This window comes from Chenopodium album, chromosome 22 (genome assembly GCF_948465745.1).
Source record: "Chenopodium album chromosome 22, dcCheAlbu1.1, whole genome shotgun sequence".
Classification (NCBI taxonomy): Eukaryota; Viridiplantae; Streptophyta; class Magnoliopsida; order Caryophyllales; family Amaranthaceae; genus Chenopodium; species Chenopodium album.
In genome coordinates this window covers 32,982,141-32,999,187 of record NC_137855.1, presented here as the reverse complement: position 1 = coordinate 32,999,187, position 17,047 = coordinate 32,982,141, and the positions used below count along the sequence as shown (strand labels likewise).

At 36.4% G+C, this 17,047-nt stretch overlaps 1 protein-coding gene across 2 annotated transcripts; it reads right to left on the bottom strand.

The window, feature by feature from the left end:
* Positions 1 to 356: 356 nt before the first annotated feature.
* LOC145603590 (protein SEEDLING PLASTID DEVELOPMENT 1-like) lies at positions 357 to 15,915 on the bottom strand. Of its 2 annotated transcripts, XR_014104879.1 has the most exons (11): positions 15,347 to 15,915; positions 14,022 to 14,236; positions 7,584 to 7,734; positions 5,678 to 5,869; positions 4,699 to 4,861; positions 4,286 to 4,515; positions 3,687 to 3,863; positions 3,480 to 3,608; positions 1,525 to 1,900; positions 827 to 898; positions 357 to 710 (listed from the first exon to the last, which is right to left on the bottom strand). XR_014104879.1 is itself a non-coding variant. In XM_081659522.1 (9 exons), exons 1-9 carry the CDS (start codon positions 15,803 to 15,805, stop codon positions 1,574 to 1,576), a joined length of 2,043 nt encoding a protein of 680 aa, XP_081515648.1. In that variant the 5' UTR covers positions 15,806 to 15,915; the 3' UTR covers positions 1,038 to 1,573. The 2 variants fall into 2 exon arrangements, 1 of the variants encoding a protein (XP_081515648.1); XM_081659522.1 differs by lacking the exons at positions 357 to 710; positions 827 to 898 and having other exon boundaries at positions 1,038 to 1,900.
* Between the last annotated feature and the right edge of the window lie 1,132 nt (positions 15,916 to 17,047).

Here is a 17,047-nt window from a genome sequence, read left to right as displayed (position 1 = left end):
TCTTTATTATTACACCACGACACCCATTATAGACCATTGCATTACCACATGAACTGTTATGATCTGTTGTTAAGGTCATTGTGTTTATTAATACTATTGAATTCAGATGAGAGAACTTAACATTCATATTGTAGTCTTTATATTTCTTTAAAAAAGAACACACAGTCCAATAAGTTATAATTTCAAGAATTTCAACAATAACATAAAATTTATGCTCCAAAACTCTTGAATGTCAATCATGAAGTTGAAGATAATTTAGATCACAGAGGCAGCGAATCATGATGTAAGACCCTTGAGACGCAACACCATGTCATCTCACAAACATGTGCATAATTAATACTTGTACGTATGGATCATACTAACAAACTCTAATATCCATATCGTATATATTGACAGATTCCTTTTCTTCATTTCATATACATTGTATCTATTTTCGAAAGTATAAATTAATGGCACAAAATGACATCCTAAGATCAAAACAAGCGAGGCTCCATGATAGGTGCACAAGGATTTTCCAAAACTCTTAAACACAGTACACTAAGACACATCATCGTTCAATAATAATAGCCTAATTCCTGTCTCATCTTGTATGTGACAAGTTGACAAAGATAAACCAAATTTAATCACCAATAACGCTAGGTAAAGATGAACGAGTCACCTGTACAAGTCCTGAACTCATCAGCATACCAAAACTTGGACCAATCATCAATCTGTCAATAGGAATAAACAATGCAATACGTCATCATAAGAGATCCACTAGGAAGAAAATTGATTGTTTCAAGATTACTAATAAGAACAAAGGTAAATGACATTTCTGAATGCTAACCTTGAACTTCATGCCAGGGTACATTATCATTATTTACTTCTATGTGTCCATCTTATCACAAGCTTTTGTCTCCTACATCAGAATTCGTGTGATTAAAAACAATCTTAAAGCAGCAAGGCAGGGAAATGAAATTATATCATAATGAAAGTAATATTAAGAGGGGAGAGGGAGGGAACAATTATAAAACCTTGCAGTCTCAAAGGTAGCTGTAGCAGGCAAGTACAAATTCCTTATATGTATGCAATAGTGCTTTCATTAGTAGAAGTCAAAGAAATATGTTAGGGACTACGACTCAGTGACTAGCAAAACAGGCTTAAAAAAATTGAAATAACATATCAAATTCTGATTTAAGAGACAGAAACAATGTGACTTGAAAAAAAAACAAAAAAAAACAAAAAAAAACAATTTTAGCTTAACATTTTTTTTCTCTCTCCATTTCATCATGAAGTTCCCATCTCTTTAGGTACTTACTGACTGAAGTACAGTCGTACAAGACATTGGCAGCTTTCTTAAGATGGTGGGGATAATATATACTAATCTTAACAAAAGAAAATTCATCTGAAACAGACTGCCAACATTGGTAACTACTCAATTATATGAGAAGTTAGAATAAGGGAAAAACAAGAGAGAAATATAGGAGACACTGTTTTTTAATTTTTTTTTTTCTTTTTACAAATTATACAGCTTGGGAGTCTCACAAATAAGATTGAAATCAGCTGGTGTTGCACTCAAGAATGTCATTTCTCGTCAGCTTAATGGATAGTCTGGCAGTATAGGTAATCTATCAAGAGAATACGGTGAGCCATTTGCATTGTCAAGGATGTCCATGACTTCATCAGTGGTGGTTGCAGCATGGCCAGCATCAGCTGCCTCTGTGTCCTGTTTCCCAAAAGCATTTGAATAAAAAGGAATTATACGGAGGCGTGATTCTGCCCCCTGACCTACGATCTCTGACTGCAGCTGATGTTTTTGTGCAAGGTCCACTTGAAGGGACAAGATATGGGGAGGCCTGGGTAATAGCTCCACAGGTTCCCCTTTGAGGATAACATTTTGCTCAATAGCAATTCTTGCTTCCTGTAATAATGAAAGCATAAGCTTAATAATTCTTCATGATACTACAAGTTACCATGCAAAGACAGACAGAAAAGTCCCTCACTCCTCTCCACCCAAACAATACACAGCCTTTTAATCTTCCAAGATGTATCTAGGTTGCACATCTAAATCAAAGTGTAGCTGATACCAAAAAATTTCCATCACATCTTGGATGAATTGGACCATATATTGCTTTCGTCTAATTTTTATAGGACAATGAGTGTCAGTGTGTAACCTATAGTCTTTATAGCATATCTTAGGACGAATTTTATTTTCCTGCTAAAAGTTTGAATAGAACAAAGGATTTTATGATAGGTGGTCAAATAAGAGAAAAAGAATTAAAATACATAGACCATCAAGGACCAAATAATTTCCCCACAATTGCTAGAAAGTTTAGTAATACCATCATCATAGATTGACACTCAGAAATATCCTTTCATTGGTCTACTATTTTTAAATTTTCTACAAGTACACATTTACATCAAATCTATACTATAGATATTTAGAAGGTACATAATAAAGCCACATGGTAGTAAGATAATTCTTAAACCATCTGTTGAATTATCTTCAAAGTACAGTAAAAACATTTAAATAAAATAAAATGAAATGAAATGAAAAGGGCAAGTTAGCTATGTTGTTCAGCTCATGATTGAGCCATCAACCATGAAACACTTATCTCAATAAGATTGGAACAAACTTAAACTCAAAAGATACATCTCTAGTGCCCTAATAATAATACACATGGACCTCACCAAGAAGGCAAGAAGGCAAAAGAACATACAAAGTAATAGCAAGAATAACTCTCTATAATTATATAGAAGAACACTATTGACTATCATATCTCCTTGTACCAAGGAAGAGCTGCTGATCAGGACTAACACCCATCACCCATGTTAGGACATAAATGTCAGACTGCTCTATCCACCTCGTGTAAGGTTTACTTAAAAGAATGTAAGCATTCTTATGAAACAGTTTTCTGCTAATTGACCCCCCAAATGTATAGTTATGAAGGAAAGCCCAATGGAGCCCTTGAATATAGGTGTGGAATGTAAAAGTTAAATGATATAGATTTAAAAAGGGTAAGCATGCTTGTTGAGTACTTTCTGCACATACATGATACTTGCTGAAATCAAATAAACTTTTTATAGGGTCCCTAATTTCGCCATGTCCTAAAATCTTCATAAGCTTTCATCAATGTGAAGATGCTATGATTGATGACACTGATCTTGCTCTGGTGTTGATGTGTGTGCCATGATCCTTAATGACTTGAAGAAATTCACGTGCTGCTCAAACATGTCCGGAGGACCCTCTTATTATCTCTTTTTTCCATCACTTATGCCATCCAACAATCCTACATGGCTATATGTATTAATACTATTGTACTTCAAGCACTATTGCCGCTAAGAAACAAAGGAACACATATAATCTGGAAGTACATCCATTTTGGAGCAGCGACATTTATCCCAACTAGAAACATGCAAGGGCTAAAAAGAAAATTAACACATTATCTTCACAGCTAGATCACAACTCCCAAGGAGTAAACAGAAACTATATCCATTACCTCAAGGGCATCGATCTTTTCTGAAGCATTTAGACCATCTTCTGGTTCAAAAGCCTTTGATATGTCCTCATAGTCATAGTCATTCACTAATGAGCGAAGTGCCTTAGTTACTTGGACCAAAGAGCTGGTCTGCAGGAAATCTATAACCCTGGTCAACAATTGATTCTAAAAAAAAGGGTATAGAAGTTGAAACAAAGAAAAGAATACCTTGGTCGCGTATACAAGTTTGCCATGAGATTTGGCAGTAGCTTGGATCCCCAGATTCTTCTTAAGCTTGGATTGCAGAGCTAGTAGTACATCTGCTTCACCAAAATTATCAGTCAACTCAACTTCATCATCCAAATCCAACTTCTTGATCCCTTGCATCACAGTTGCCTCCAAAATCTGTTGAATAAGGGTGGTGTTGGGTTTTTCCATACAAAGAAAATTTAATTACTACCACATTTTTTTCATCAGTTCAACTGAAAAGCTGTACAGCTACTAAATATTATGCAATTAAAGGTAAACTATAACTCCTAGTAACATTTTCATCTACATTTCCTCTTTCTGCACTCTGCAGGACATTGTGTTTGGAAGCTAATGTCATGAGGTGAGGTAATTATCAAGATCTTTGTTGGCTTACTTCTTGTTATGGAGTAATTTTCTATAGATCTATTCAAAGAAGAAATTTGAAAATGATTTTGGAGAGCACAGTTGACAAAGTATACGAGTATATCTGATAAAGTGATTTTTTTAAGTGCCATAAGCAGGAAGAGTTGAACTCATTTTTTTTTATGCAAAATCTAATGTCTTAGATGACATCTTACCCCATAGGCAAAAATACGAAGGGGTCTCACATCATCAGAAATCTTTTCAGGAGGTGAAGAAGACCTCATAAGACTATTATTTTCAGCCATTTCTACAGTTTCTGGCAGAAAAATGTCAGGTTCAACTTGCACATTTCTGCCATTAATTTGGGACACAACTGGTTCGCTTTGTTCAGTTCCTTGCACTCCATGAAATTTCACCTTCCGTACATCAAAGTCTGGGCATCGACCTGCACAATAGTTCATAAAGGTGTACAAGGGAGGATATATTGGTCAGCTGTACTCAAATTCAACTTGTGAACCCCGTAATCTAAAGATTGTCTATGAAAAATGATAAATAGAATCATATCATGATCTAGTCACAAACCATCAAACAGTAGATAATATAAATTAGTGTTTAATGTTAAACATACCTGCAAGTATGGCATCAACTGTTGCTCCTAAGCTTCGGTGCACTCGCAACTCTGTTTTTGAAATTATTTCTACAGCACAATGGAAAGTTGGAGGTCCTTTTCTCTCCAGAACTGTTTTCTGAACACGCCTCCGACTTGCCTCTTCATCACCCAAAGTTACACTCTGCCAAATGAACGATAGTATAAATATTTACAGTTATATAGTACAGAGTATCAGATAAGAGATTGCAAAACTTTGGATTTTTTTTTTTTTTTGGATAGCAACTTTTGGTACAAATTTAAAATTGTTAATGTGATGGTCGCAATTATATGTATGGAAGTGATGGAATTTACAAGACTCGTGTAGCTTACAACGTTGAGGCAAAGATGACACATAATAGATTAAAAATGAAAATAATAAGAAATTACTCTAACAATTCTTCTAATTATCTTTTAAAATTGGCACCCTCTCCACCCTCCCCCCCGCCCCCCTCTCAGGAATAAGAACAACTATCAGTATGCAGAAACTTCTTTGAATTTGTAGTAGGGCTCGGTTTCCATTGTTCCTGTTGCTTATAGTTAAGGCCAACATTGATTTCAAAAAAAAATTGGTAGCTAGTCATTCACGTTAAGCACGATGTAAATAATTAGGGACGACAAGGTTGAGGAAGAAATGTCAGTGGAAGTCATACTATGTATCCTCAAATGTGTCACTTAAGGCAAAACCCAGCTGATGTGCAGATCATATTCATGGCTCATAAATGGTCACTGCCTCTAAATTCAAGATAATGACAGCAACAACTCTTTAAATTGTCCTTTTCAGATTTACCTAAGTATACACTTTCTTTCTAGAAGATTCAATCATACATGTACATTTCAATGCACCACCATTATACTACCTATCCAATCAAGGATGAAAAATCTTATTAATGAAACTAGTCATGTCATGAATGGAGGTAATAATAATCTTAAACAACAAAATAAGGAGTATGTATAGTACTTGTATTCCTCCGACAAGCATATCCAGTGCAGGATTCTTGATCAAGTTCTCAATGGTGATTCCATGAGCTGTAGCGACTAGCTGTATTCCACGCTGAGCAATCGTACTGGCAGCCATCGCTTCGAGTTTTGTTCCGATCTCATCGATCACAATCGCCTGAGGCATATGATTTTCTACTGCTTCTATCAATACCTGAATAAGATTTTGCAACTATTATTCCATTGACCAATATTTTGATCAGTCAGTGCACACAACTGTAAATGGCAATCGTGTATATGATATATAATTGGGCAGAGAATACAAGAATTATGTCCAAAGACTAACAAGTGTTGCAATTTAATCATGTAAATTTTTTACCATCACAGGCCTTCTCTCTCCATTATTAAATTATCTGCTTACTCTCCACACAACCCTTAACACATATGTTAGTCACTGCCCATAGTGCCCCACCCACCCTATACGCCAAACTGTTACATATTGCTTCACATTCGAAGCCCAACCCAATTAGGTGCCCTCATTACTCTTTGGAACATGATACCAATGGGACTCTGATTCAAGAGGGACGACATATCCAACATCCCAACTAGAGAAACACTCTGCAGTCTGGACACCATTCTCCCATATCCCAGACCAGACACAGCATATCTCATTTAGAAAATAATCTTTTCTTTCACCATCAACCACAGTAAAATCTTATGTGCAACAATCATTGGAGTCTTAAAAAAGAGATGGTGGAGAGGAATATTAAATAAGTAAGCTTGCAACATCATAATTCAGAGATCAAGTGAATACATACCCACAGTCATAAGTAACCAGCAAGCTTCCCAAAGGAAAAAAAAAACCTCCCAGCAGCACCCTCTAATAAGTTTGACAAACTTATGCAACAAAATCCCTAAATATATTCTCAATTTAAATTAATTCCTCCTATGCTAAAATAACAGAGGTTGATTTTCACAGTTGGATATAAATCAAAATCCAAAAATCATGAAAACATGCTATAAGATATCAATAGCACTGAGAAGACAAACAAAAAAGTATCATTTCCTCACAGTGAACGGGGAATGTAAGCCTACTCCAACCCCACCTTAAGTCTCCAAAAGACCCCACCAGGCCACCAACAAAGCCCTTTACAAATCCTAATACACAAATCATCCACTCTGGTAAAGAAAAAATAGTAGACAGAGACTGCCCTGTCATAACCTTGAGGCTTATAAAAATTTACCCTCCACGAAGTCTGTCAAGTTGACATCAAAGGATCCTTATCTGATCTATTAGGTCATTAAGGAGGAAAAAATTTAGGTCATAAGATGAAGAAAGCAAAGAGGGCAGATCATAGATGACCCTATAAAGACTCTCTTGAGTATTGTCACCAAAGCATCCAAATGACTCTCAAAACATGTCTATAACTTTATGGGTCCCTTATGTAATCTTATCAAATAAGCCATTCCATCTCCACTATACAATTCCCTAGAATACCTAATATTATAAAGCATAAAGCTAGCTCTAAGAAGAACAGAGCTTTTGTTCTTAAATTCAGAATAGCTGCTCTCATTGCAGTCAAAGTATCTGGTTTGCTAGGAACCATATAATGTACCAGAATCATATAATTTCCTTCCAAAAATGTACAAATTTTGTTATCCTCAGCTAAGGGAAAGATTTGAGAATCTAGTGGTCACAGACAATAGGAAATGTAGATTCCTATGCTACAAATGGCTATAAAGCCTATGAGCTCTGTGTAAACTGCCCGGACAACTAAGGACATATACGTACGATAATTTTTGAGCGATGAAATGCATCTTTTACCTTGTTAAAAATAATATAATAAAAATCTGACATGAAGTCTACATTCTTTCCATGTAATATAAAAAGGAGGAATGCCCTATTATATGTGTCAGTAGTTCAGTACCATGTGTTGCATATCTGCGTTTGGTACTTGCATACGTCGAGCACTTCCAATTCCAGCATGTGGTATATCACCATCCCCACCAATCTCATTTGAAGTGTCAACAATCATTACACGTTTCTGATAATCATCAGCAAGCATGCGAGCTACTTCTCTGCAGAAAGGATCAAGGAAATAGTCAGTATCTAACACACATCAGAATGAGACTTAGTCCAGTAAAGCTCCTGCATTGTACCTCATTCAAGATTATCCTTAAAGAAAGGCCTCCACAAAGCAGCATCAAACATACACAGCCAAGCAAAATCTATCCAAAAAGATTGTTCACCAAAATGTCTACCCTAAAAAATCCTACCACTCATCTCCTACCACCAGAACAAAGATTAAACAGCATACATAATGCCAAAAGGCTTCACTTCCCTAATTTTTTCTCACAACCAACCCAAGAGATTGTATTATTGAACATTCTTTGATTATTAGTTAAAGATTATTATCAAAATTCACATTTGAATATCATTGTCAAAAACATTATACTTCAATATCGAAAATCTGCACATTGTCATGATTCAAAACCCGCAAATAATTCCATTAAATGGCGACAAAATTTTTTGAAATTGCATAAATAAGTACACTGTGATAGGATTACGAATGTGCTAGCAAGTTTATGATTAACGACAATTAACAATAATCGAAGAACGAAACAAAGTAAAACAAAGAACAAAAATGAATTTACCGTGGAAACCCAAGTGCCGGGAGGAAACCCACCAATCCACTATGGAGTAACTTAATTGATAATTACAAGCTCTCAATACACCATGAAAGCTCACACCTCTCTTAATCCATTCTCTTAAACCCTAAGAAGATGAACTAATCTCAAGAGGCTTTTTCTCTCTCTTCAATCTAACATACCTAATTAATGACATACATGAGTATATATAGTCCAAATACAAAGCAAATAATCCAAAGGCTAAGATTATCAGTTACTAACAAAGAAGAAATCGAGACCGTAAAACTAAGGCTGAAACGCGAAAAAAACAGAGCCCGAGAAACCCAATGGAGCGGCCGCTCCAGAGGACAGGAGCGGGCGCTCCAACAAACCGGAAGAAAATAGCCAAAACGAGCCTCAAAGCCGATAATAAAGGAGCGGCTCCGATTTTCCCTGCTGAACAACTTCTCGTAAAATAGCCATATCTTCCTCGTTTCTTGACCAAATTTAGCTTATGACCAGTCGTTGGAAAGCTCTTAAGACGAGCTATCACCTTCAACTTGAATCATCTCAATATCATTTCCAGATCTTGAAATATGCCCATTTAAAGTCAACCCTTGCCTTTCATTATTGCTTTTTACCAAACAAACAACCCATAGCTTAACTTCCAAAGCTATGCTCTCCTTTGCCTTCTTGAACCACTCTCCAAACACTACAAAACCTAACAATCTCCCACCCGGAGATCGGTTCAAGTGTGCACTTCATATATACTCAAAACACATCCATTGTTGAACATCTCTCCATAACCCTTCAATTGCCCACCCTGAAATATGGTTATCTCCAAGAGATCACACACAACCAATAAACACAACATCATCATAAACAATCTCCAAAGCACATCATCTACTTCCTAAACACCAAGGAAGCTATGCACATACTTAACACCAAGGACAAAACACTAAGGTCTACACCAACCTTTCTTTTCACCAAGAAAACAATTAAACACACTCTCTTCCAACCAAGAGAGCACCATCACTTCCTCTCAACCAAGGAAGCAACAACCCACACTTCCTTTTTTACCAAGGAAGCAAAACCAAGGTCTCATCTAACCCCAAATCAACATCATAAACAATGGAATTTTTCTTTATTCTCCGAGCACTCTTACCATGCTCCCACTTGACACCATCCATGACAACACACAAGCTTTTGGCCTTTCCCTTTGTTTGTGGAGCATTCCGACCATGCTCCCACCTAAACACAACACCCTTAGCTCGCTTTTCATGCATAACACCCTTGTGCACATTCTCTACCCACACAACATCCTTGTATGTCTTTTTCACATTACTCACAACTCGCATGTGAGCTCCCTTCTTTTGGCTTGTTTCAACAAACGACACCATCTTCAAAGAATCACATCCCCCTTCAACACCTACACATGTGTTCCCCGAGGTGTACAAGGAGCCATTCAATGTCCCATGAGCTTCAACAAGAGCTCCCTTGACAATCCTCCATGATCCCCTCTCAAACACAACTTTATAGCCGGCTTTGTCGAGTTTATTAACGAAAATCAAACTTTTCTTCAACTTTAGGATGTACATGACATCCTTCTAACTCCAACAAGCCACCACTCATGAGCTTCACACTCACATCCCCACACCCCATGACATCAACACATTCACCATTTGCAAGGTGAACATCCTCAAGCTATTTGGACTTGAACCTCCGAAACAACTCCTTACATGGAGTGAAATGAACCGAAGAACCGGAATCCAGAACCCAAGCATCCGCAGAGCACTCCGTGCTTACACACAAAGCATCCGAATCATACTCCGACACCTAGTTTGTGGATGCATCCTTATCCTCATCACTCCCTTGGCTCTTGCCCTTCCCCTTCTTTTTAATCTTGGGGCAACTTCTCTTCACATGCCCTTCACCGCCACATCCCCAACACAATATGTTGGCATTCGATCTTCCTAACCCTCTACTCTTCGACCTCCCATGATGACTAGCACTCCCACCTTGTTGTCTTCTCCTTCCCCTACTCTCAAACGCATATGCCTCACCGGATGATTCCCCGAATTTTCTTCTTCGAGTGCTCTTACTCAAAATCAAATCCCTCACATCATCACTTAGCTTCGTCTTCCCCGAAGAGTTGCTAATAGCAGTCACCACCGTTCCTACAACGTAGACAAGGAGGATAACAAAATCAATGCCTTCACCTCATCATTGAACTTAATCTCCACTGAAGACAATTGGCTCAATATCGAATTGAACTCATTCATGTATTCTGCGGCCTAGCTTCCATTGCTCATTTTCGAATCAAACAATCAGCGCATCAAGTAAACCTTGTTCAGCGGCGAGGACTTTTTATACATACTTGATAGAGTTTTGATGAAACCCGTCATTGTCTTCTCATCCTTGACATTGTAGGCAAAATTCCTAGACAATGACAAACTCACCACTCCAAGTGCCTTGCGATCCAAGACCTTCCCATCCTCCTCCTTCATACCAGAGGGTTTCGTTTCTTCAAGAGGTTGATAAAGATCCCTTTGGTGCAAATAATCCTCTATTTGCATCTTCCAAAACCCAAAAATTTTTCCATCAAACTTCTCAATCCTTACTTTCCCGTCTTCCATTGTTAATCAATCCCAAAATTCAAGATTTTAAATTCCAATAACAAACAATTGAAATTCTAACAAACCACTCAAATTTTCAATACCCACAACACCAAAAATTGAAACATTAACACCACAAAATCAAATTTTGGATTTCAATTATAAACAACAAGCAATTCCACACAAACTAATCCAAAATACCACCAAATTAAACCTGGCTCTAAAACCAATTGATAGGATTACGAATGTGCTAGCAAGTTTATGATTAACGACAATTAACAATCATCGAATAACGAAACAAAGTAAAACAAAGAACAAAAACGAAATTACCGTGGGAACCCGAGTGTCGCGAGGAAACCCACCAATCCACTATGGAGTAACTTGATGATGATGATTACAAGCTCTCAATACACCATGAAAGCTCACACCTCTCTTAATTCACTCTCTTAAACCCTAAGAAGATGAACTAATCTCAATAGGCTTTTTCTCTCTCTTCAATCTTACATCATAACCTAATTAATGACATACATGAGTATATATAGTCCAAACACAAAGCAAATAATCCAAGGGCTAAGATTATAAGTTACTAACAAAGAAGAAATCAAGACCGTAAAACTAAGGCTCAAACGCGAAAAAACGGAGCCCGAGAAACCCAATGGAGCGGCCGCTCCAAAGGTAAGAAGCGGCCGCTCCAACAAACCGGAAGAAAATAGCCAAACCGAGCCTCGAAAGAGCGGGCGCTCCGATAATAGGAGCGGCTGCTCCTCTCGATTTCCCCTGCTGAACAGCTTCTCGTAAAACAGCCATATCTTCCTCGTTTCTTGGCAAAATTTAAGCTTATAACCAGTCGTTGAAAAGCTCTTGAGACGAGCTATCACCTCCAAATCATATCAATATCATATCTAGATCTTGAGATATGCCCATTTAAAGTCAACCCTTGCCTTTCATTGTTGCTTTGTACCAAGCAAACAACCCATGGCTTAACTTCCAAAGTTGTGTTCTCCTTTGCCTTCTTAAACCACTCTCCACACACTATAAAACCCAACACACTAGAAAAGCCCACCACAACCAACACATGAGTTTTGATATGCTTTGGGCCATTCACAGCATGGCATGACCAGGTAGCATATTTACATAAAGGCATCCTTTGTTCCTTCCCTTGTTTTTGTTTTTGGGTGTTATGGGTGAAGTGGGTCTTGAAAAGAATCTTGGCAACAAAGCATCTATCTATAACTTACTTTACATAATGCTCCTAATCGGAAATTTAAGATTAGGGATGGGTACAACTTTATTTTAAAATCTACACTTTCTAAGACTACCTCCGTTTCGTATTATGTGCAACAAAGGGGTATTATTTGTGAGACATAAAATAATCCTTTGTTGCACATAATATGAAACGAAGGTAGTAATATTTTGGAGGATATATTGTTCTTTGTTTTCTTTCTGCTCCAATTGTGCCTTCAATTCACCTAAACATTATTATCTATACAACAACAACAACAACAACAACAACAACAACAACAAAGCCTTAGTCCCAAAATTATATGGTGTCGGCTAACATGAATCATCATAAGGGACCATCCAAGATAGAAAAGAAAGAAAAATCATGTTTTATTTACAAGAGAGGGAATTTCTTTTAATACTCCTTAGATCTAAGAGACCAACACACTCCTTTAGGCTCAAAACTTCATTTTGGGACGGAATGAGTATTTCTCTTTTTTTTTAGCCTAATCCTTTCTTTCACACTTACTTAACCATTAATAAAAATATAAAATCATTCAAACACCCCATAAACTGTCATCATAGCTATTTTTCTACTACAATAATAATAGATAACTCAACCACATTCTATCTCCTAAAACTCTCTAGAGGGCTCCACCACATATTATCATTTGTAAATGCAATCAAACTATCACCTCAGCTAAAGCACCGAAAAGCTACAAATACGTCTCATACCATTCAACTTTGTTAGACAAGAAGAATCCAAAAAAACATATTGTCCATGCTAAGACAGGTTACAACGAAGAATAATAAGGGGGCATTTGGTTTGCATAAGATTAAGGAAATAAAAATAAGAAACGGATAGAGGGAGAAAGGAACGGAAAAACACTGAAAAAATTTCATGTTAATTGTATAATTTATATAGAGAAAAGGGGAATAAAAAGAATCCTCTCTTTCACACAATTATCCCCCACTTTACAACAACCACTACCAACATCATCATCTCACACATTTCAGCATGAGAAGAAAGGTTAACACTACATTTTCTAGTGCAATAACATGGAGGTCTGTGCTTCCTTTTTTTCATTTCTCTTACAATCAATTTGGATTGAAAGAAATGGAGGGAGAGGAAAGGAAGGGAAATGGAGGGATGGAGTATCTTTTATTCAGATAAAAAAATGAGGAAGGTAGGAAATTGGAGGGGAGAGAAATTGAGGGATTAAATTGTAAGAAATTGATCTCTCCAATAATAGAGATTTAGAAAGAAAACTCATCATTATTCCTTCCCTCGTAGGGTATTTTCTAGGTCTACGCCATCGTTATTAGTCCCACCAATCAATCTTTATGAACTAAAGCATTAACATTTAATAATTTGTCATCCATGCTTCTATCAAAAGATGATTCAGGACAATTATTACAGAATTACCTTGGGCTTCTATCCAAACAAACAATCAATCAAACAAAGCCTTAATCCCATAAGTGGGATCAGCTACATGAACCAAATTTGATTATTCCATGTAATCATCGACAAAGAGTCTCCTCCTCCATCCCTTACGATCCAACAAACAATGAAAAATAATAAAGGAGAGAAGATAGGTCAAGGCTCACTTTTATGGACTTTAAAACATCATAACAGTCAATGGCTTATAAGAAACACACATGAGCTCCTAGAGGATAGAGTGAAGCATTCGATTCAAATCAAAGAGCTACACACCTCAAACTAAATGAAATAAAAATAAAAATAAAAATAAAAACAGCCAATAGACATTCTATACATGCAACATCAACAGAGTTGCATAGAGCAACCATGCATGGATTTAAACTTCTAAAGTGATAGTTGGTGCAGAAGAATTTGTTTCATTTCATTGTGATATCGTAAGACAATTGATGAAATGCTCTAACCTAATAATGGTAGTTTTCCCAACTCCTGGAGGCCCAATGAGTAACAATGAAGCTCCATCTTTGACCAAGTCTCTCAACAAATCAGCACTTCCAGTAATAGCCCTGCCTACACGACAGGTCAGACCAATAATTGCATTTTTCCTGTTCCTGACAGCACTGATCCGATGTAAAGTGCGGCTGATTCCTGCTCGGTTGTCAACTGCAAAATCACCGACCTAATACAAGGACAAATTTCAGGTATTGAGCATTGACATGGTATGTCATACTAAAAATGCCAGCATGCAAATACAAAAATATCTATTTTACAGCCCTTAGTCCCTACACCTAACTGTTATGGTCACCCATACAAAGAATAAAAATCAGTTCTCCGCCTAATCTTGCCAATGCAGCTGCATACGCCAGACATTTCAAATGCACCATAAATCTTCAGCCATATACAAGCAAGGAGAACTACTCTATCATTGAACTATTTCTTCAAATATCTGTCACCAGCAACTCACATCATTTATAATTGGTCACTTTGATCAAAAGGCTCGTAATGGGAAGATGAAGAAATACAATGAAACAGATTGTATTCAACATACATAAGTAAATTAATCAGTAAAATCAGTACTCCGTAGCTTGTAAAACAAAATAATTATGTAAACACACTAGTGAAAGTCTGAAACAGTACGAACTAGTTTAAACCCAAAAAAAATAACCATGGCAATCCATAAAAATCCGTTTTGATCGAAAAAAATCAGCTTCAATTCATAAAAATAAGGCGAAGGTGTCTCCCATCTTATTTTAGTAACTTCCTATTATCAAACCAGAAAGACTCAAACCAAACTTGATGAATATTAACAACATCAAAATTGTAAGAAATATTTTGAAAAATCAAATTGAGCAGAATCCATCAAGACACCACATAATAATTAAGCACAAACTGTTAGAGATATGAGATATCGGAATATATACCTTCTGATATCTCATATCTCTAACACAAACAAATTAAGCCAAAGTAGTCTAAAATTATTTCAGATTTTCTGGTATAGGCAACAAAATAAACCTTAATCAACCAAACAACGGATAAGTTTCGGCAAATATTCCATCATCGCCCATTAACAATTTCACTGACGATACTCATCAGCCAATTTCAGTTATACACCCGCCATTACAAAAATTAATCAAATATCATAGTGTTTGTATGATTATATCATGTTATTATGTCAATTCCAAAATCCATCATAGCTTAAATAAATATATTTTCTCAAATTATTCCAAGTTAATACATTAATTTAAGGATAAGGATAAAATCTTAAGAAATCCTCAATCATATACAATACCTGAGAAGTAGCAAACTCAAGGTCCTGAAATGTAATGGGACAATCTGACAACTCGAAATCGCCCGAAGGAAACCGGGCAATCGGGTTCCGACCCAAATCCATTACTACTTCCATCAACTTATCCAACTCCGGGTGCTGCCGTAATCGACACCGCATCTCCTCCGGCAGCAGAGACACCAACCTATCTAACTCCAATTCGGACTCGTTATCGGAACCCGGGAAACCCGAATTCTGTGGGTTTTGGCAGCAAGAAACAATACCCAGAAAATTTCTGGGGTACCCAACAAGAATTTTGGGGTGAAATTGAAGGGTTGGGAGTTTGGGGAGGAAGAAGGTGGAGGAGAGAGAAAGGGGTGGTTTTGGCGGGAAAAGGAACATGGGTTTTAATGGCGGAAAAGGGGGATTTGTTGAGGATTTGAATAACAGAGTTTTGCAAGAAGAGGGAGTTATGCTGTTCATCTCATACACTGCACAAATGGAAAATGAAGAGTTGTGCGAGAATTGATTTTCTGGAGTTTGTGCATTTCCAGTTTCTAGTGGCTTAGAAATACGTACACGGGTGAACTAGACCAACTATCTACGGGCTCGTTAGTCTAGTATTCTAGTGGTAAAGACTAAAGATTGTATGATATGTTTCACCAAAAAAAAAAAAAAAAAAAAAAAAAAAAAAAGATTGTATGATATCTATATTATAATTTAAGAGTCATTTTTTCAACTTTTAACCACAACACTCTAATTTGTGAATGGAGCAATTCTATGCATTCTACTTTTTTTTTTTTTTTTTAAATTTTTATTTTTTGTTTAATGATAACTTCCTCTCGAACTTCCATTACTTTAACCATATCACTTCAACTTCTCTTATTTTTATATTTTTTTAAGAAAAAAAAAAACAATAACAGTATAACTTCCGCATAATTCCTTTTCTTTTATATATACATACAAGTACACGACATACGTATATTCCGTGCGCTAGCACGGATACACTCTCATGCATTTTTTTTTATTTTTTTTTTAAGAATAAAATAACTACCAATCCCACTACCCATCCACTATGTCCTTTTTGTTTTTTTTTAATGGACTACTACTAACATTTCACTTTGTGGTTTTTTTTTATTTTTTTTTTATTTTTACGGTACATATTATAACATATGACATGCATTAGCACGAGTATACAATTCCTTTATCAACAATTCACTATAGCACTCAAAATCCCCAACATTTCACTTTTTATTTAAGCACTACGTACTAACATTTCACTTTGTTTTACAAGTATTTTTTTTTTTTGATATATAGTACTTCGTATAATATATGTCATGCATTAGCACGAGTATACAGTTCCTTTATCAACAATTCACTATAGTACTCTACATCCCCAACCCTTCAATTATATGCATTTTTTTAGGGACTACCCTCTGAACAATTTCCACTACTCTAATCATCAAAAACAAAAAAAAAAATGTACAACACGTTTTTGTGCAATTGGCCTCAGTGAATAACTACTTTACTTGCAACAGAACAAAGTATCTAACTCCTAGAGCAAGACACTAACCCATATGACACTAACCGAGTAACACGAGTAACCCTTATAACACTGAACGGGTAACCTTTATAACTTTGACAAAGTAAACCCCATAATAGCATTGCGTGGCCACCGACTTAAAAGATTAAGACCCTGTTTATTGAGTTTCTAAGCAAAGCGTA

Excerpts from the sequence above, each read along its gene's own strand:
- LOC145603590 (XM_081659522.1), bottom strand. The coding sequence starts at position 15,805 with ATGAACAGCATAACTCCCTCTTCTTGCAAAACTCTGTTATTCAAATCC. Across the intron at positions 14,237-15,346 it reads TTGAGTTTGCTACTTCTCAG|GTCGGTGATTTTGCAGTTGA; the intron begins GTATTGTATATG and ends TCCTTGTATTAG. Across the intron at positions 1,901-3,479 it reads AAAAGATCGATGCCCTTGAG|GAAGCAAGAATTGCTATTGA; the intron begins GTAATGGATATA and ends TCATTATTACAG.